This window comes from Daldinia childiae (assembly GCF_008694065.1).
Source record: "Daldinia childiae strain JS-1345 chromosome Unknown Scaffold3, whole genome shotgun sequence".
NCBI lineage: Eukaryota > Fungi > Ascomycota > Sordariomycetes > Xylariales > Hypoxylaceae > Daldinia > Daldinia childiae.
In genome coordinates this window covers 5770795-5792288 of record NW_022984644.1, presented here as the reverse complement: position 1 = coordinate 5792288, position 21494 = coordinate 5770795, and the positions used below count along the sequence as shown (strand labels likewise).

The window sequence follows — 21494 nt, the reverse complement described above, 5'->3', positions numbered from 1 at the left end:
CCGAGAGGCTACGGAGGTCGCCGTTTGTGTTTGACGCGGCGGGAGTAACTAGCCCCGTTGCGCATGGATACGCCTATCCGGAAACACAGCGAAGAACTGATGGGACTATTTCTTCTAGATTATAAGAGATATTTCTCATGGGCAAAGGGGTAGAGGCAGGCTTCATGGATCAATGTTTCGACTAATAATTAGAGTGGCCGAGTACTCTTAACAAATCTTTGAGCTTATCTAAAGAAACTATTTTTATTACATCATAAGGCGATCTGCTTGCTACAGACTTGGCTATAATCATAGGAGCTACAAGCTCACTTACAGCTGCTTGAACCAATCTGCTTGTTAAAAGTACAGAACTGTATGTACATAGTTACAAACGAGAATACACCTGGTATCCTAGAGCAATTCCTCCGACTCGAGTACTGACGCCAACAAAAAGAACAAGGCGGGTTGTTCTTTTTTCCGCCTATTCGTGAGCCTTGGTATTATCATAGACTACATCCTCTCTACTTGTCAGCCTAGGGAAAACGCCGTTCAAAATACAACAAATTAGGAGGCTTTTCGCGCTTTCTTCCTTAGACCGCGCATGGATATCCCTCAACTTTCAAAGAACGTATACATGTACGCTGTTGTACTTCTGGCTCATCCCGTAGCATTCTTGACTGTAATCACAATCGCGGCAATGATCAAGAGGATCACTACTACGAGCAGCGCCATTAACTTGACGTTTTTCCACCACATCTGCCTCTTGAGACCGCGGCTGCGCACTCTGAACTCTCGCGCGCTGCCACCTAGGCGGTCTGTCTTATCAACAAGTAAGTCGATGCGTTCGCCTCTCTCGAGTAGACCCTCGATGTTGCGGGTCATGATGCCACGGACGTCATCGATCTCGCGCTGTACATTGGTGATGGCATCGTCGCGGCCACCGCTCGTGGTGCCGAACTCGACCATCAGGTTTTTGAGCTCGGCATTAAAGCTTCCCGCGCCATAGTTAGGCATGTCGGTGAAGTCGGCCGTCTCTGCGGAGAACTCGTTGAAGAAGCGCTTGCGGATCTCGAATAGGAAGCCGAAGGGCACGCGACGGCCCAGCGACGACTCCGCGATCACGAGGAATGTCAACCCGCCGGCCGACCGGTTGCCCGGATGCGCCGAGGGCGCTTCCGATATGTAGTGGATGTGATGCGAGCCGTGCGTGTACGTGAGCTTCTGAGGAGTGTCATGGTTGATCTTGGGGAGAATAAGGGAAGCGAGCGACGAGGTTTGCGACGAGGCCGAGGTCGTACATTCTGCTAGTATGGTAGTATGATGCGCGATGCACGAACTGCGCCTGTTAGCTACGCTCATTGGTTCCTTTCGATGGATAAGATTGGATCAGGACGTACTAGAGAAGTGGAGTTTGAGGTGTCGAGGAGGACGCCATCGTGAATAATATATTGAGTCACTCGATCTATGTAGAATGTAGCTAATCGCTTGGGACTTTTGATGATGGTATTCGTGGATTTGAATCTTGATTAGCTGGTAACATAGGGGAGGAATATCTAGGAGGGAGGGATTTTCGAAGGTAGGGAATAGGATTGGCAATAGGATTGACAAAAATCAAGTCAGCAAGTTCAGGCGGTTGGGGGTGAGGTGAGGCTACCTTCTTAGGCGGTCTCAAGATCCATTAATGACGATGGGGAATGCATTAAGTGATACGCTAGCCAACACTAGCCAATGAAAGACTGAGCTTAAGAACCAGTATATCACAATAGGCAAGTACCGTTTGTACTCCGTGCGTATGTAATACAAACCGTACTAAGCGTCCCTCGGATAAGCCACGGATTGATCGATAAGAAAAATTTATGTGGTTGAAGTTTCTAGGGTACGAAGTCTATAATTTGCCTCCAATTGATTGAATGCTTCGTTAGCTTCAAGGTTGATGGCAAGCCATTTTTAGTGCAAAGGGATCAAAATTTAATGTTTAATATGATTCCTGACCTCTTTCTCATTCTCATTCTTTATATGTGAAATGCACTTCCCTCTCAGGACTGGACCGGCTAGTTCAAGCTATGCGGCTCACGTATATCATAGGCATATCTTTGGAAATGTCTCTCTTAGAAATATCTCTTTTAGACATGCCTTTACAACATTCGGTGCCGTGGCGCGCGTCCCAACAAAGTCGAGGCCAAATCCCTACTTAAAAAAATTCCAGGTAAGAAGAATATAAGATTACTCAATCATGAACATTAGCAATTTATAACAGTCGAAGCCAGGTGCACCATTTCACAATCCAAGATATCAAGAAGCTCAATCTCGTTTGAATAAATTAGGTGAAGATGGTTCCAAGAGATCCAAACAGTCGCAAAGAGAAGCGACTAAGACCTATGGCATATTCCGAAACCTAACTCTTGGTAGATATGACCTGATAATGTCTACTTCGAATGGTTGGGAAGGCAAGCAGAATGAGTACAAATCATTCGGTGTCAACTCCAAGATCGACCTAGACCGCGAGGTAAAGCTGTTTAGGAATTCGATTGAAAGGGCTTGCGATCTTGCGAGTGAGAAGAATGCTATCTCAAAGACTGAAAACCCCTTGTTCTGGAGTTTGCGCAATGCTTTCGTTGAAAATGATATTGTTGGCCTCACTGAAGAGTTGACCTATGGCTTCCATAACTTTCTTATGCGCTCGAGATTTCCCAAGAATATCGCCTCTACGCATAAAAAGATCGCAGATTTTCGGTTCCCTTATGAGTGGTTTCCTGCTACACGGGCTATGCAGCGCACAATTCATCTTCATGTCGGTCCGACCAACTCTGGGAAAACCTACAATGCCCTAAAGGCGCTTGAAAACTCCAAGTCCGGTATCTACGCAGGTCCTCTTCGACTATTAGCACATGAAGTATATAGTCGATTCAATGCTAAGGGCAAGAAATGCGCCTTGATTACCGGTGAAGAACAACGTATTCCTGAGAACGAAGACAATTATTTCAGAAGCTGTACCGTTGAGATGGCCCCTCTTAATTTACCAGTGGATGTTGCAGTCATCGATGAGATCCAAATGATTGGAGATAGCGAAAGAGGATGGGCGTGGACTCAAGCGGTCCTAGGTGTACAAGCCAAGGAGGTCCATCTCTGTGGAGAGGAGCGTGCTGTGGACCTAATTCAGTCCCTATGCGCTACTATTGGCGATAAATGCGTTGTAACGCGGTATAACAGACTCAGCCCGCTACAAACCATGAATACGAGCCTAGATAACTACACAAATCTTGAAAAGGGGGACGCTGTCATCACATTTTCCCGAGTTGCCATCCACGCCATAAAGAACCAGATCGAGAAGCTTACAGGGCGCCGATGTGCCATGGTCTACGGATCATTGCCACCCGAAACTCGCGCTCAGCAGGCCGCACTTTTCAATGATCCCGATAACGATTACGATTTTCTCGTTGCTAGCGACGCCATTGGCATGGGCCTGAATTTAGAAATTAAACGGATCATCTTTGAGCAAACACACAAACGCACGAAAACCAGCTACCGGCAAATATCAGTGTCCGAAATCAAGCAGATAGGAGGCAGAGCTGGCCGTTACAGGACGGCACGCCAAGCAACCGAATCAGAATCGACAAAGGACGTAAATGGAGACGAGATAATCGGAACCCCACCGCCTAAAACTGGCCAGCCTGGGTTTGTGACAACTCTAGAAAGGGCCGACCTTTCCGTCGTAAAGAAGGCATTCACTCGCGAGCCAGAACCTATACTGTCGGCTGGTATACAACCACCACCGTCAGTCATCGAACGATTTTCATCATACTTCCCACCTAATACCCCATTCAGCTATATAATATCCCGCTTGCGAGATATTGCCCGAGTTTCTCCGAGATTTCACATGTGCGGGTTGAAAGAAATGCTATCGGTTTCCGATTATATCCAACCTTTTCCCATGTCGGTTTATGATCGATGTGTCTTCCTAAATGCGCCAGTCTATCTGGCTGATAATGCGGGCGTTAAAATACTACAAGCTTTCGCGAGGTGCGTTTCTAATATGGAAGGAGGTGAGCTCCTCGATATCCCAGAGATCGACCTGGAACTTCTTGACACGAGCGATGAGGCGTTCGGTAACTCACCAGAGCATCTGCGACGACTAGAAAGTCTTCACAAGACGATAACACTCTACCTCTGGCTTAGCTATCGGTACTCTGGCGTCTTTCGAAGCCAGAACCTTGCCTTCCACGTTAAGGAATTATTGGAGGCTCGGATTGATGCTCATCTGGCTAACGTTAGCGTTGACACTGCTAAGCGTAGAGCGAGGTTAGAAAAGATTCGACAGCAAGCTAGTAAATCGGAGCGTAAGAAAGAAAGAGTTCTTGGTGGAGACGCCTCGGTCGATGGCCCCGGACATGAAATACCTGGCGAATGGAATGAGGAAGGGCATGAAGAACCCTTATATGACAGCCCCGAAGAACTGGAACCCATCACTCGGCTAGAGCCACGCTCTAAAAGGAGTAAGGCCAGTCAAAGAGCTTAGACGGGTGCAAATTAGTGGTGTCGTACATATATATCCAGGGATGTAATATAATGTACAATATGGCGACTAGCAAGGACTAAGTCTGCAGGATAACTCCAATCACGTATAGCCCTCCTATAGGCTAGGTATAAATATACCAAAAATGGGACAATGATGAAGAATACATACCTATATATGTATAATATATACCTATGCATATGTAAGACTTAAGCATCTGCATGTAATATATAGGTACATACAATTAGAGTAAGAAGGAAAGTGCATACACTTATAAGGTATGCATGTATTAATTATTCATAACTAGAAGAAGAAAGATCTTTCGACGTATATGAAGTAAGGCAAGTGCTTTATAAAGAAAGACAACCTTAGGCATATGCAGTACCGTTGGAAGTGCGGCGGATATTGCGTTAAAGATCTTTACCGACTTCAACCTTTCAATATTCTTATCTGTCTACCTCCTAACCAAGCCGTATTGACCTTGGTATAACCTTTACCTATAAGCCGCATTTCACACGATCGAAATTCCTATATTAATAATGGATCTTTTGTCAACCTCGCATAAAATTAACTCTTTAAAGTGACAAGACCTAATGACTATTATTCATCCCTACCCCTTAAAAATGCCCCGGTTCCTCGCTATGGGAGGCAGCGCTGAAGATAGAAGCTCGTCATCAGAATGGTCTCACCGGAGTACTACTAGTCGATAGCGACCTCCCAGCATCTCCGGTATGGATGGGCCAACGAGCAGACTACCGTCATCATCAGTACCAACTATGCACCCTGTTGGACGGCAAATTGTGAAAGAGTCATACAAGAGTGCGCCGGTCACCCCGAATACATATATTGACCCGCCGCGCCCGGCCAGAGAAGGCTGCGAATGGGTCTGGTTTCCAGCAGGATACTGGGCCGAGCGTGAAGTCGCTGAGAGCCCTGGAAAGGTCATGAGGCACTTCAAATGGCGAAAGCGCTCTGGCAAAAGTAGTTCTGGCTGGGATACTCAAGATGGTATGGAGAACTCATCCAGTAGTCTATGGGATCATATACCAAGGATCTCCCAGCCTTTACCTAGCCCCCTTCCCAGCGAGGACAGCCATAACCAGTCATATCAGGGATTATCGTTCAACCGCCATGGCACGAGTAGCGAGAGTGGCAAGTCTATGTTTCCGCTTAATCGAACGCCACAATCACCACTACCCAGCCCCTATCTAACAGAAGAAGCCCACGTACAGTCTTTACAGAGATCCCCCCAATGGTTTCAAGGTAGCGAAGGCGAGATTTCATTTTCTGGGCCGGCTAGACCGATACAAAGCTCACCACTCACAATAATAAGTGGTGATTCGGACTCCGCTACTCCCCTTGCAACTTCTGTAAGCCAACTACCAAGCACTTCAGGGGCTTCAGTTTCGTCTATGCTCAATTTAACTACAACTACGTCCGATGCTAAGCCCAGGAAATCGTTCTTTTCAAGGCTTTTCCTGGACCATAGGCCAGTAAGTCGAGGAAACATACTTAAATTTCGATATACCTGCCCCTATCTCTCATTCTCAAGTATGCCAGGGCACTGACAAGTACATTACATGATTAATGTAGAAAATCAAGAAGATGTACAGCGACAATGACGCATACGAATATTCAGCAATAACGGTACCGGGTACACCAACACAGCTTTTGAGTCACGGTCACAGTCGTTCGCCTGCGCCGCTCATGGGTCGCGCAGCATCGCTACTACGCGAGGAGAGCAAGAGGCGGCGTTCATTTAGGCTCTTCGGAAAGAGTCCCTGGCACCGTGAAGCTTCTGCCGGCTCTGATGTGAGCACCTCAAGCTCGATCCGCGACGTTCTCCGAGGCCGGACACCCGTCACAAGCCCGGTTTCGTATATTGGTGTGTATCTCCGAGACCCCTATAATTCCAAGACTATTCCAATGTATCGAGAAACAGATGGGAGGGTAGAGACAAGCAGACTGGGCAAATAAGATACGGACTAACTAACAGATTTATATAGAACCGACGCATACGTTTTGCGCAGAGTTCCCCGGCGGTGTAAGTCTGACGGCTATAATATTTGTATAGACGCTCAATTCGCTTACTTCACAACTAGGAGGCAACTCGCATAAAAACACCCCCGCTGCGTGGGAGCGGCCATCATGCTTGTAAACCACAGTCCTTCTTCTTCGACATCTCAGCACCACCGCCTCACCACGGAAACGGCAACAATAGTAACAGCGAGCCTGGACCTTCTCGCAGCCCCGAACCTCTTTCCCCTTCTACTCCCGAGCGTAATACTGTATAGGACCCGGATATTCAGGAGAGGGATAAAAGGAAGAGCGGCTCGAGCAAAGAGTGGTGGGAGGTGCCGGTAGCTCTAAACCGATACGAAACCGTGACGCATAACTCTTTCGAATTTGACATGCCGGAGCATCTGCCCAATAGTCCTATGTGCCCGACCAACAAGAGGCACGCATCCGGCGGAACGGGGATCTGCGTGTACCATGGCAGAAGAAAGAAAAGTAGAGATATGCTAGGCAATGCTAGGAGCGATGTTGATGATGATGACGGGGATAGATGGATATAAAGAGGTTGCTGATTGGTAATTAAGTATCACTTGTAGACGGAATATATTATTATCATAAAATATCTCTCGTTGAACCACGATATATTATTCTTATACAATATTGATGTATTACATACCACTAGAGAGGAAATCTCGACGAAACCCGGGAATCCCGAGAACCCTCGCCGAATGGTCGAAGCATGGCATAACGCAAAACATTGCTCAGTCCGAGCCAGTCCTACCTCCAACTCCTAGACTAAGAAGACATCCTTCTCCCATCTATCTGATCCGTAGTGAGTCTCGCTATGCAAAGTCTTCCTGTAGATATTCTAGCCGAGTCCCCTAAGAGCAGCCCTAGAATCCAGAACCCCCCGGGATACCGGTCCACCCACAACCACCATCGCGGCCGCTGGATTGGCGTGGTGGACAACACGCAAGACATCTAGTCGTGGGTCTGGATCTTATGGTCGCCCTTGACGGCCTCGGCGTAGGTAGGCGGGGCGTGGCCCTCGTCGTCGTGGACGTCGGAGGGACCAGCAGACGAAGAAGAGGCGTTGTTGTTGTGGTGGTTGCTACTGTTGTCGGTAGCACCGTAGTTGGGCTGCGAGTTAGAGGCGGACTTGGGATGGGCCTGGGGACGGGCTTGGGGTTGAGGCTCCTGCACGAAGATGTAGGTGACTCGGGCGCTCTCGCTGTCCTGCGGCACGGCTTCGTACTCGTACGACTCGGGGAACTTGGAGATTATGTACCAGGCGTGTATGGTGCCGGGGAGCTGTGGGATGGTTAGGATGGTTAGAATTGAGATAGAGATAGAGATTGATGCAGATTGCGTTATGCATGGGGATGGATATCATGGGTCGTGGATCGTGGGTCGTGGGGTATGGTGGGACTTACGTAGCCTAGTAGACATAGTAGGATGTTAATGATAGAGTCGGCAGAGCAGAGACCGGTTTTGACCCAGACTATTAATTATTTCATCGTCAGCTATTGGCCTCTAAAAAATGCAATCGGCGTTTAAATCGCAATAGTAGTTGACGGCTGTTCGTGGTCATCGTGAGATAGATTGTCTATCCGCGCCAGGCAGACGAATAGCGAGGGAGGGGGGGCAAGATTCATTGGGGGGATGACGTACCCGGCAGAGGGGGGAATAGGATGGCTAGAAGGCCGAGGAACAAGTCCGCGGAACACATGTTGATCTGGTTTTCGTTTTTTTCTATTTGTCGGCGTAGGGAAGAAGAAATAACAATAAAGAAATATTGGAATAAATCGCGAGGGAGTATGGAGATAGGTAGGTAAGTATATAAAAAGAAGACTAGGATCGTAAGGTTGCAGGAAAGTTGATGATGAACGAATGGGGCGTCGTGCGAGCTGAGTCCGGGGGTGGGTAAGGACAGTACACTAAGAACAGTATGGGAGTATTACTTCATACCTTCCTCGTTGGGGACGGGTACAGGGTCGAGGGCAAGCTAATTCTAGCGCTAGGACCCGGGTATTTGCATGATGGGTAATGTATGACGCTATGCTACCGCACTGTGTGTTTGGGTTGGTGTGGCTTATTTCTGCAGGCAACATCAATCCTTCTTCTGTGTGGCTGACAGCAGAAGACAAACGACCTCTATCAGCTTTCTAACAATTCAAGACTATAATACTTTCCAGTCCCTACTTACAATTTGGTTTAATCAGCAGTCTACCGATCTACTAGTTCGGCTTAACACTAGTTAAGCGATACGTTAACATAGAATCCACGAACGTTACAAAGTAAGAAAATATAGATCATAATTAACTAATAAAAGCTTCAGCAGCAATACAAATATTAAACGCGCCTATTCACCAGAGTCGATCCACCCCAATCTTCAACCAAGTCTGTTTTTCTTTCTATTCTAATCCGCTCCTCTATACCTTGGATCTCTCTTTTCTTGTCCTCCATAGCCATTCGTAGGTATTCACTTCTTTCCTTCAAGCGTGTGAGGCTCCGTAATAATCTGAAATCCCCGAGAGCCTTCATCCAGCGGCCCCCTATCATGTCTAGTCTCTGGGCCTTTTTTCTTTGTATCAGCAATTTCCTGCTTGGTACTAGGTTAGCCTTCCTCCTTCTACAAGTCCTCCTCACCAAAATCTAATTCTTGTCAGTTATCGTTTTCCCGGAATACACGTTGTCTTATGTCTGGAATTTTTCCATCGACTTCTTCGCGAAGTTCTTCAAAAAGCCTCTCATAAAATTGATCAGCCCTCTCTAAGGCATCCTTTGCTACGAATACATCGCTTTCTAAGCTATGCCGCAACATCCAAAGAGCCCAGGACTCTTCGTACTCCAGACATCTGGAGACCGATGGGATGGAAAGTAGTTCTGCAATATCCTTCTTGAGATCATTCCTTGAATCTTCTGTTTTGCATACCAAATACTTCGAGACTAGTGTTTTTGAGTAATTACGAACGTCTCCTTGTATTAACATCTGCAAGTTGCCAAGCCTTTCGAACTCTGCTGCCGGCTCTGTAGAAATTCTGACAAGCTCTAGCAGCGCCATCACTTCAGTTTGATAATCGCCAAGAATTTGTGTCGCTTTTATCACCATCCTTAGTGGAGCTTCAAGATCAGGTATTGCTTGACCTATGCGCCAACCTGGGTTTTCTGTCTTTAAAGGAATATAACGGGGTAGTCGATAATTTTTGTTGTAGTATACTGCGCCTGGTGATGATTGAAGGTGTTGTAGTTGTGGAACAGCATCGTTAGTATCTTTACTACGGGTTTTCATTAATATCCATTTCATGAAGGGCCGGCTCTTCATGCTATTGGGATCCTTCTTCATTATAGAAATTGCAAGAGATGTAGACTGGTCCATTAAATATTCGACTAGTTTATCCTGTCGTTCGGGGTTTAGAAGTTCCTTCTGTGCATAAGACATAAGGACACTGAGAAGTGCGAGTATTGTTGACGTATCATATCCATTAATTTCACCGAGCCAATCATCGATAAAGCTCTGGATACGCTTCCAAAGGAGAGGGTTGTCACTCCAATCTTTACTTATGTCAACACTCGGAATCCTTGCCACGGTAATATCGTGGATGTCCCAAACCCGCCCGTGTCTAAGGAGGTTGATATATAAATTTCTGTAGAATTGCGAAGGGAACAAGTTACCAAGGCGCTCGTTGATAGACGAGTCTAGTGTATGATTAAGACGATAGACCAAGGAAATCATTTTGATCTAACGATTTAGCAATAGTCTACTAAGCGAATTATAAGCTTTAGACTCACCTCTGTTGAACTTATATCTCCATCTCCTGCGGCTGCGTTAGGCTCAATCATAGTGTGAAGACCATGTAGAGCCTCATTCACACATGTATCAAATTTATCTAGGTTGCCGAATAATTCTTCCGAGTAAGGGCTAGGTTTGTGGCTGGCGCCAAAAGCCAGTATCAGCTGCCAGTATAATCTAAGCAGATTTCCATCGTCGTTGTTTGTAGCTTCACCCGCAGTAATGTATATGGGAGTATCGTCGATTCCGGATAGAGCATTGAAGTCGCCCTGCTCGAGTAGCAGCTCTGCGTATTCTATTATGATATAGGGTTTATCTAGGTGATCTTGGAGATTTGCTTTAAAGAATCTCTTAGCAGAGATAAAGTCACCTAGTCTTTGTAGACGGCAAAATTCTTCAAGACTTTCTTCGAGATCTTCTTGACAAGACATCTTGAGATGGACCGTAATATCAGAAGAATTGCATGGATCCCAAATGCAATTGATTTTCCGTTTCGAGAGAATCGAGCTTTGGTCATATACTCTGGAAGCTGATGAGGTTGCCTTATCTTCCTCGGGGTCCATGGTTGCGCGGCTGTCATTATCTCGATTTTGATAGACTGGGTAGTTTTTAGAACGCCGACATAATTTATTGTTTACGCAAGGTGTAGCGTGTTCTCGACTTTTGTCGTCCACAGTATTCTTCCCTAGTGTTTCAAGTTGCCTCGTATTAGTCTTGTCTTGATTCTCGAAGAATCTAGGCCTGCTGTAATTTGTCGGTAGCTCTGGCCGGTATCCAACCTTGGTAGTACCAATTGTGCCAGTAACCTCTTGCAGTTCCTCGCTATTAGAATCGCCAGACATGATGCTACATGGAAAGTGGCCTATTGTTCTTGAGATGAAATATTTCGCGAAATCATTGGGGGCAAGGCTATAGCGGGTTAAGGACGCGCGATTTTGAAGAAAAAGAATCGAATATTCAGCGACAAGAAGAGTCGAGCAGCTGACATAGTGTTCCCCACCCATTATCATTTATCGTTCGTGTATTAAGACAGCCTACATGATGTGACATTAGGAGACGCCACATAGAGCAACATGCCAAATCCATTGGCTAATCTGGAAGGGCCCCTCCGGTTCAGTCCGTATTAAAATATAAATACCTACCTCTTAGGTAGGCAACCAAGCCTAACAAAAGTCCACGAGTAAGCCAGAGCCCAGGTAGCTTTGGAAACCCAGATGCCTCATCTGACCAACGCTATGTCAAACATTCAACCTGAAGATCACCCCATTAAAAGCGGTTTCGCGCTGTCTGTGAAGGAGCGTATTCTACGAGGCCGTAAATGTGGGAAATATGATTTCGATCGGTTTAAGCGGTTAGTAGGATCCGCCTATCATGTTGGCGAAGGGAATATCGGAGACGTCGAAGTTTCGTGCAAGTTTCTATTCAGAGAATCGCGATGGGGCGTTTTAAAGCCGGAGAAGAACCCAGGAGGCATCGTCTACTTGGACTTGACCTTTGCCGAACCGCCAGGCTGTCACCTTAAGGGCGCGACGGTATCACTAACTTTAGACGAAGCGGACGAAGAATTGCAACATTACATTAATAATACGGGCCGATTAGAAAAACCTGAGGTTCCTGTTCAAATAGTCGAGTATGGCCCGAAAAATCTAAAAGGTCGACCAGATAGGTTTCCTAAGTCGGAGAGGCGCTACTTCGCTCCTAGTGTTGATGTCAATGGTATGTTTACTATTGGCGGCGTGGGTAAAGATTCAGAGTTACAATACATGGAGATAAATCAGTGGAGATTATCAAGCCACTCAACGGCTGGCAGATCGGGTAGACCTGAAACCCTTCGATGGTATCTTGACGAAAACAAGTTCGACAGTGAGCTGAAGCATGATAATACGTTTCATACAGCACTTGCATTTGAACATGATGGGCAACCTTTCTTCATGCGAGTCGAAGTTAGTGGTTATCTTAGAGGAGCAGCTTCACGACTACGACATAAAGCAACGAGTATACTGAAGGAATTCAAGTTTCCCACCCAGCCCCAATATGCAACAACCCTGGTAGACTTTGGCGGTAGAAAAAACCCTTACCAAGACCCCCTTGACAAGTTGGTCGAGACAATACCTTCCGATATGCTTAAAAGGAACATTAGCGTTATTACTGAAGTTCCCGAGGAGACTCATTTGAGCACGGGACCAACCAATGAGCTCCCAAATGAGGGACAGATATCAGACCCTCTTAGTCAACTTACTGTTTCGAACAGTGTAGATGAGTTAGAAGGCTTATCTAACGAAGAGCTTCTAGGAACCGCAGGGGATTTATTATCCCAGGAAGAGCGTTCTATGGGGCAAATTGAAATATCACGGACGATAGAAACACGGGCACCAATTAATATCCAGCGTCCAGAAATTATCAAACAACCGCCGGCTACTTCGAATACACTTCTTCACCGTCAGCAGATTGAAGTGCCTCCAACTGAATCCCATACTAACCAGGAAGAAGTTCAGAAAATGCTCAAAAATGCAGGTCTACCAACAATTTTCCAGATGCTTATTTTATGGATTTTGGCGGTGGGCCTGAAGATCTCGTCCACTTCGAAGAAGAACATCCATACGCGGCGGGTAAATTCTTGAGAACCCTTCGTATAGCAGCGCCGTAGCTTTCAGTTAAACTCGATAGTATTTTAGAGGTGGAAGGGTGAACGAAATATAGAGGGTATGAGGAGTGATCAGGTTGTTAGTTGGTGTTATGTATGAGTTGAAGTGAAGTATAAAAAAAGCTCTCGTTAAACTCATGTCTCCCGTACTTTAGGTTCATTCTAATCAAATATATCTCCATGCTTCTTATATAATACCTTCTAGGTATGTACTATACAACGTATTGCAAGATCTAAATTTATTCCCTAGGTACCTACCTAGGTAGATGCTTAATGGATTAAATTTACTTGCTCCTTCAATAGTGATAAGTTCTCCTATGTGTGTGATCGAGAGCTAATTTTATAGCCCCTCAGGTATATACCAGCGAAGATGTTACTAATATTATAAAGGGCTAATTTTAAATACGCCCTTGTTTCTATATATAATAGGCTCTTGTGGAATATTTGAAGCTATCACTGTCAGGGTATAAGTGATACTAGTATGAATTAGGCATAGATCTACATAATATATATACCATAGCAGCAAAGGGTGGTTTTGAAAAACGGTTATTCATACTTATAATTATTTACCTAAAAAATATCGTTTTTATCTAGATTATTATTTTCTTATAAAAAATCATTTTCGGATGGAATATTGTTTCCGAATTTAAAATTAAGATTTTTTTTTGATTAGATAAAGTATATAATGTTGAATAATAAGCTATTCTTGCGTATATATGTTAAATAAACCTTAATTGGCCTAGTAGTAAAACCTGCAACCTGTAACCTGTAAATCCCGTAATATGTCTAAAGTCTAAAGTCTACTATTCGAATCAGCTTAAGTGTAAAAAAAAAAAAAAAAAATTAGAAAAAAAATAAAAGAATTGAAAATTTTGTTTTTTTTTCGAGAAACGATTATTCGTCAAGAAATAATTCTCTAAAAAATAACGTTACCTTTTTAATAAATAATGCATATGGGAGGTACGGTATTCGGTCGAGGAATTGTTTCTCAAAACCACCCTTTGCCGCTATGGTATATAAGGGGCGCTACGCGCCCTCGAAAGAGAGTAGAAGGATAAGCGTTAATAGATTCATACTACTACACGGCTGCTATACAGCAGCGAAGCTGCTGCTTCTAACATTCACTCTACGTATGACAACCATCAAGGGGTATCTCTGGCAATCACCCTCTTAATGTAGGTAGGTAGACATTAAGTGCTAAATATACTTCCTATGCCCTCTTTGTTGCTAAAATCATCACAACTGGTGTCTTAATCTTGACTTGCTTCCCTTCCAAAGCACGCTCTAGCTCATCCCAAATGTACTGTATTTCGGACTCTTGGAAGTGGGGTTCCCAGGTAGCGACATAGCCTTTAAGCCACTCGATACCACACGTATCACACCAATCCTCATCTTCTACCCATACTTTCTCCTCACTTTCCTTGACCCTGCTTTCTGCTACTCTGTCATCCAGCATGAAGCCGTCAAGGGTCCCCTGAGCATTGATGTATATCCTCTTTAAGGCCTCCCAATCGTCCTCGGGGAACTCTAAACTTTCAAGCGCAGCATTAGCTATTTCATAAGCGGTTGAACTCATCCTGGCTCGATGTTTTTTTGAAAAAGCATCCCAGACAGCCTTCCAAGCTCTTACAGCCCGCTCATTTGCCCCAATAAGCGGGCGAGTGTAGTATGTGATCGCAAGCGTTCCACCAGCTTTGAGCTGCCTCCTGAATTCCTTGATAGCAATGTCCGGTGTGGTCCAATGAATACACTCGCATGCGGTGATCAGATCGACAGTGTCCGATTCAACCGAGCTCTTCTCGGCAGTTTCTTGAAGGAACCTGAATTTGGACTCGGGAAACAATGTCTTTTCAAGTATGAATTCCCGGGCGAGCTTAGTATATCCGTCGTTAGGGTCCGAGATTGTGACGCTGTCGAAGCGACTAGCAAGGACTGAAGAGACGATTCCACAACCAGCGCCAGTATCATGAGCTACAGACCAAGCTACGCCGGCTTTTTGGGTATGGTAGTTATAAATGCGTTCGAAAAATGATTGCGGATACACTGGGCGGTAGGCTAGATAGTTCGACCAGTCGACACCTCGGCGGGCAGAAAAGGCAAACTTTTTGCCTGTAAGATTTGTGCTAGACATTGAAACTAGAGCAGAAGTCATGGTGGGATAACGCATGAGGCAGCAGCGTGATGGAAATATTTGAATGATATTGTTGAGCAAACTTCTACTTTAATATTCGTACCGATAGTTATTAGGCTCGTCAATTAACTTATATTTGGGACCATCTTCTTCCGAAGGATCGTCCCCTCTTCTACATAGATTGCCTCACGTAGTGCGGGGCGAAGTTTTAAACCAAGCGAATGCAACAGTCCATATCAAGTACCGTAGGTAATGTATCCGTTCTCGTGGCGCCCTTGAGTTGGAGATGGCATTCACTTGAATGGAGGGATAGATAAGATATGCCGTGCGTCCACATTACTCTCGGTGTATGTTGCCAGTTTAGGAAATCCAGAATAATAGAACCTAGTTGTTGTATTATACCTGAATAGGTCAATGTCTCTAAAAGGCAAATTAATAGCTTGACCTAAATTGAGAGCCTGACCTTACCTTAAGTACTTAAGGACTTAAGTTATTATTTCAATACATATATCGATTTAAGCGTAAAATATTTATGTTTGCCCATTAGAGATTAATTAAGAATTAGTTCATTAGGAGGTACAGAGTCGTTCCTATAGATAGGGGCTTGCAATAGTCTCCTCTGAGGCCAATAAGCTAAAAGGCCCCCCCTTTTAGCCAGTTTCGATAATCAGAAAGGGGCTTGTATAATATGCATAGGTAAATACACTTTAAGAAACACATCAACAACATTATAAAAATCATCAAGTGATTGTCTCAATATATCCAAGCAAATAAGCCGTATTAGGTTAGACGAGAGCTGTATCGGATTCATAAGCGGAAGCAGTGCTACACTACTAACAGGTAATTTCGTAATAGTGATTATGCTATCACAGTATATCTGATAGTATCCGAGCGAGGAAAATGGAGCAATAAAGAGAAGATGTTTGCCACGAATATGTTTTCTATATTTGATGGCAGAAACTGGATTTGTAATATAATTGCTTAAGGCATTTGAATAGCCAATATAGTGGTAGAGTTAGTTGATAGTTTCCTTCCGACTGGGTTTCAACGACCAAGATAACAATATACTATAATATAGCAGCTATTCGTTATTTTCTTTTTAAATGAGTGACAACCACCATAGTCAGGTATAGTCATTGAAAGAGCGTCCGCAAGCCCCTGACTAGTACCCCCCTTAGACTATTCCTGCAGAGAATCAACATTCTAACTGCTATACTACTCTACCTCTTAATCCAAGAGATAGAAACATTGCATGGAGAGAAAGCCATGACCATAGTTTGAGGCACAGTTGCCGTTGTTGTACGCAATGGTCTGCGCAGCACCCTATAAAGCTATTAGGCTTTTATTCACAGCGATATTTGGTTTGATATAGATTAGATTTTCGGTGTCTTACCTGGCAGCCTGACTGAGCATAGAAGGTACAGTAGCAAGTGGAGCTCCCCGAAGCATCACAGTTAGCGATGTTGGCACTGTTGTCGCCGGTGTATGAGTAGTCATAGCAGCTACCGTCGGTGGAAGGGAAGATAGAAACGAGGTAAGAGGTGCAGCCGCCGTCTGTATAATAGTTGATCTTGAACCCGCTGTCTCGCGATTCGATTTCTCCTTTAGCAGCATCTCTCTCCGCAATATTTCCAGGCTTCTCAGGAGTTGCCAATGCAGCCGCGAAAGCCTGAGCGGCAAAGGGGAGCGCGAGCAGAGAAAGACGCATGGTGATGGTTTAGGTGGTAAGGTATTCGTAGAAGATTCCTTGGTAGCCAATGAGGTTAGAGTAGATTTCGAGAGTGATGGTTACTTGCTAATTAGAAGATAGAAGAGCGGGTGAAAAGGGTCTATATATACTAATATTTTTTGGTTCCACAACCTCTCGAAGCTTGATAAGTATATTTGTATAAGACGATATGGGGTGGAGGCTATTAGGGCTAGTCTATTTACAGTTGTCTATACTACCGTAAGACCGCGTTACTATAGAGATCTGATTACTGATAGTATTTTAAAAGGGAAACATATTATCCAATAACATCTCATGTTCCGGGACAACATTTCGAGCGCGAGGTTATCTTTACTAATAAGATACTATGGTACTCATGATAACCTAGGAGTCTCGGCTACTCGTCACTGGGCATATGTATCTCGTTCTCGGCCGAGTTAGCCTCTCCTAATAATCTCAAAAATACTGTCACACCATATCTACATCATATCCAATAGATAATTTGCGGCAATCAAAGGTGTTGAAGCCGGACTACATGGTATGGCGGTGAGGATGGGATTGTAGATGAGTAAGGACTCGTAGAAGCAATATCTACTATATACTTCACAAGTACATTCAGAATAAAGAAATAAATTAACTCGTAAGAAACCGTGCTCGATAGTCTTTCACCACGCAATTATTGAACTCGCAGCCAGGCGGTGGGGTGAGTAACTGGCCTTCAGTTAAAGTGACCAGTTCCAAGAGCCCCTTTTACCTACCTCCTAAATAAATACATCATTATCAAATATTAACTGGGTATTTAGTCACTACAACTATACTTTAGGTATTTAATTGTGTTGTTTATAACCTGTCATATCGTATGAAATGTACTTCTTTAGCGCTTTGAGTATACGTAAGTACTTCATACCCACACAATAGACACATCTTGTTCCAAATCGTCCCTAATAACCCATTCTGGCCGGTCTCATCTACAACTCCGACTGTTTCCCGATTTTCCAATTAGTCCTCATCTGCCTGGAAGTCACTATCTTTGGAGATCTAGTGTGGTAACATCCTCAGTACTACTGTATTCTCATCTCAGCTCAACCGGGAATAAGACGGCAGGCTGAAAGCGCTTACGATGATATAGATATGGATTACGAATTGAGCCTTCATGAATTATTTAACTCCTCCCTTACCTCGCGACAGTATAACGCCGATGACCCGGAAATCCAAACCGGTCAACAGGTTCGGACATATGCTGACCACACTTACACTATAAAAATACTTAGTCAAGATCTATAGGAGCATTTCACCCGGAGCCCTAATATTTCGCGACGAGCTAATTTGTGTAATTCTTCCTCGCCATTTATATTAAATCACGCGATTATTAACAACAAATATAAGTATAGCACTTGTAATCCGCTTCTGCCTGAAAGATAGGAAGCGATCGCTACAGCCTAACGAAAACAAAATATAAACCAATCATGATCTCGGGGTGTAAAGGGAAGAGCTATAATCTATATTGAACTATGACCCTAACTAGTTAAATTGAGTTGTAAGCGCTCATTTGCCTGTTATCCCGTGCTGCACCTGCAATGTAACAGTTCCACAAGACAATATTCTAACTGAATTTCCTATCAAAGTCTTTATGAGTGTAACCATCCAATTCATACCTACTGCGCTTAAGCTTATAATATCCTATGAAATATACTGTCACATACACTAAACAATGAAAAGGCTCAAGTGGCTAGTAAGCCGCTGACACTTGCCAGAAAGATTAGGTAGGCTACAAGATATAGTTACACAGCTTTTACTCTTGTACTACTCGAAGACATTCGCTAGTTTCCTATAGCCCCGCCAATAGAAGAATTAAGTAACAACCTCTTTACACAAGCACCTAAATATAGATTTATATAGGCTACTATGATAGGAAGTAACTTGAAATTGATTTGCCCGCCAGAGTTAAAATACTAACACATGATTTCGGAAGCTAAAATCTCATAACCTCGTGTTGATAGTTGCATTTTTATCTGGAATTGCAACATGCGTTGACGAAAAGTTGTCTTTCACTTCATAAAATCTAGCCCATAGCTTACTCATGCCGTTACATTGAATCCACAACTTATCCGTAAATATTAGTCAGAAGCTGACGCCAGCTAAAAGGGGGGACCGTCGCTGGAGAAAGACTCTTACCGCTGACCGCCATCATAAGCGCGAGTCTCGCGAGATCAACCCTATCATGAGATATATCACGATACTTGGTTCCGTTCTTCCGCGTCCTAGGGAGAACTTATTGCCGGCTACCCGGTGATGGCTCATCGATCTTCGTAGGACCAAGACGGACGGGGTTTAAGTAACGACTTAATATCTAGACGTTCATCGAGTTTCACTCACCATCCTAATTTATCATGATATCCCTACGCTCTCGTTTAGTAGCCGCGAGTGGCACTTTAGCGGCTGTGATTGCCTTAGCTGTATCTGAGCCAGTCTTAAATATCGTTCAGATCGGAACAACTCCTAATGGCTTCACGAGCCCACCAAGGGGGTGGAATTCTTTTGGTATACAGGCCAACCCCAATACAACGCCGGGCTTTTCATTCAACCAGACTGGGGTGATAGGCCAATGCGACGTACTCGCGAAAACCACTGCACTTAAAGACGCCGGATATGTTTATTGCAGTCTTGATTCTGGATGGTCTGTGGGCGGTAATGGCGATGAGTTCGGACGTATCATTTATGATTCATCCATATTTGATATTCCGAGCTTAGCTACTCACTTACACGCCGAAGGCTTACTCCTCGGCGTGTACGTTGTGCCCGGTGCTTTCATCGCTGACGAGGCGAAAACTATCTTTGGGACGAGCGTCACTATTGGCTCGGTATGCTCCGGCGATAACGGCTTAGCTCGCTGTAATTTTGATTACTCCCAGCCGGCCGTTCAGGAATGGCATAATTCTGTCGTGAACCAATTTGCTTCTTGGTAAGTTTCCAGATCGAAGATAAAACTTAGTTGTTTGAAGCTAATACGTTAGTAAAAGGGGCGTCGACTTCATCAAACTTGATTTTGTGACGCCGGGGTCACCATCAAATGGCGCAAACCTGCCTCCTGACTTGAGTGGCGAAGTCATTGCGTATCACCAAGCTATTGCACAGTCAGGACGGGAGATACGTCTGGGTATTTCGTGGAAGCTTGACCGCTCACAGGAGTATTTCGACATCTGGGAGACGAATGCAGACTCTATGCGCACCGACCAGGATATCAACAATGGCGGGGAGTCTACATTTGTCTCTTGGGAAGTTGTCCAACGGGCTATCGAAAACTACCGGCAGTACATTACCACCGTGATGCTGTATAATACAACTCTAACCATTTATCCTGACATGGATAACCTGTTTGTCGGTAATCCTGCCTCAGTATCAGGAGTAACAGATGATGAGCGCCAGACTATTATGACACATTGGCTCGGAGCTGGTGCCAACCTTATCATCGGCTCTGATTTAACCAACCTTGATGCCTTTGGACTTAATCTCTTGACAAATCCAGATGCTATTGCAATTGCCGACTTTACCTCCCACCACCCGATGCAACCCCGTAACCCAGGAACTGGCCTCCCCAGCTCTCAACAGTTACAGGCGTGGATCGCTGGGCCAGACGCGTCAGGGGTTGCTGTGGTGGTAGTTGCTAACTACGGCCCAAACGAAAGCCAAGGTGGTTTTGGGACTTCATTGTCAGGGGTACAGACTATTAGAGTATCATGGGATGACCTCGGGATTAGTGGAGGGTTTGAGGTCCATGATGTATGGGCTAATAATGATTTAGGGGTTGAGAGCTCGGGTTTGACGGTGCAACTTGGGGAAGGACAAAGTGTTTTATATAAACTCACTCAATCATAGAAAGGCTGGAAATAAGAATTTCCTGGATTAGTTGGTTGAGAATTAAATTTACCTAGATATAGAGAAACAATTGAGACGTCTAGTTTTTATATATTCTAAGAAGAACCGAATAGAGTTGGGGGAAGTCTACGAAAGACGTACAATTACGTAAGGCTTGTGATAGGTACACAGATACTCTAAGGAGACTAGACCGAGCCAATCAGATTTCACTAAACAAATTTGGAGATTTGGAGGTTTCCAAGTTCGATGTACATATGTTCCATAAAATAGTTACAATCAAATATTCAATATTTTTCCACTCTAGAGAATGATTTCTAGACAGAAAAAAATCGCAAAAATTATCTTGTATCAAGTGGAATATATCAATGTGAATTATACAAAAATAAACGGGCTCAACCGGGATTCGAACCCGGGACCACTCACATTTTCAATCCCTTGAAAGAGACCGGGAGTACAGCATAGCTAACCCGAAGCGAGTATCTTACCACTGGACCATTGAGCCGTGTTTTTGTTGCTTTTGTTATGATTGGATAGAATTCCGAGGTTTTTATCTTTGTTTATATCTAAAGCAAGAAATATGTGGGTCCATATAAATTTGTTATTACACATGTAACTTCTCCTGAGTTTGCAGGTTCGTAAAGTTACTTGTGCAACTAACTTAATATGGTACCTAAGCTTTAACACACTCCAGATTGGAATAACATCCGACCCTTATGCACGGGGACTCTGGTTTTGGAGTCTGGGCAAGCGCAAGCCTCGGAAGGTGGACATCTCCAAGATTGAGGCTATACGTAATAAAATGTAGGTATGTACCTTATATTTTCTCCTTTGTCA

At 44.4% G+C, this 21494-nt stretch overlaps 6 protein-coding genes across 6 annotated transcripts; 2 read left to right on the top strand and 4 right to left on the bottom strand.

Annotated features, from left to right (window-relative positions):
* Positions 1-636: 636 nt before the first annotated feature.
* Positions 637-1414, bottom strand: GL218_04283 (uncharacterized protein; the record flags this gene model as incomplete). Its single annotated transcript, XM_033580875.1, has 2 exons — positions 637-1315; positions 1377-1414. The coding sequence occupies 2 exons, from the start codon at positions 1412-1414 to the stop codon at positions 637-639; spliced, it is 717 nt and encodes a 238-aa protein (XP_033436221.1).
* Positions 1415-2401: 987 nt separating this feature from the next.
* Positions 2402-4495, top strand: GL218_04282 (ATP-dependent RNA helicase SUPV3L1, mitochondrial; the record flags this gene model as incomplete). The annotated part of the gene is made up of 1 exon (XM_033580874.1): positions 2402-4495. One exon carries the CDS (start codon positions 2402-2404, stop codon positions 4493-4495), a length of 2094 nt encoding a protein of 697 aa, XP_033436220.1.
* Positions 4496-7489: 2994 nt separating this feature from the next.
* GL218_04281 (Plasma membrane proteolipid 3) lies at positions 7490-8237 on the bottom strand (the record flags this gene model as incomplete). Its single annotated transcript, XM_033580873.1, has 3 exons — positions 7490-7819; positions 7942-8009; positions 8180-8237. The coding sequence occupies 3 exons, from the start codon at positions 8235-8237 to the stop codon at positions 7490-7492; spliced, it is 456 nt and encodes a 151-aa protein (XP_033436625.1).
* A 5918-nt stretch (positions 8238-14155) lies between these two features.
* On the bottom strand, positions 14156-15097 carry GL218_04280 (Methyltransferase type 11; the record flags this gene model as incomplete). The annotated part of the gene is made up of 1 exon (XM_033580872.1): positions 14156-15097. One exon carries the CDS (start codon positions 15095-15097, stop codon positions 14156-14158), a length of 942 nt encoding a protein of 313 aa, XP_033436624.1.
* Positions 15098-16303: 1206 nt separating this feature from the next.
* On the bottom strand, positions 16304-16784 carry GL218_04279 (uncharacterized protein; the record flags this gene model as incomplete). Its single annotated transcript, XM_033580871.1, has 2 exons — positions 16304-16399; positions 16470-16784. The coding sequence occupies 2 exons, from the start codon at positions 16782-16784 to the stop codon at positions 16304-16306; spliced, it is 411 nt and encodes a 136-aa protein (XP_033437315.1).
* Positions 16785-19174: 2390 nt separating this feature from the next.
* Positions 19175-20660, top strand: GL218_04278 (Alpha-galactosidase 3; the record flags this gene model as incomplete). Its single annotated transcript, XM_033580870.1, has 2 exons — positions 19175-19746; positions 19805-20660. 2 exons carry the CDS (start codon positions 19175-19177, stop codon positions 20658-20660), a joined length of 1428 nt encoding a protein of 475 aa, XP_033437316.1.
* Positions 20661-21494: the final 834 nt, after the last annotated feature.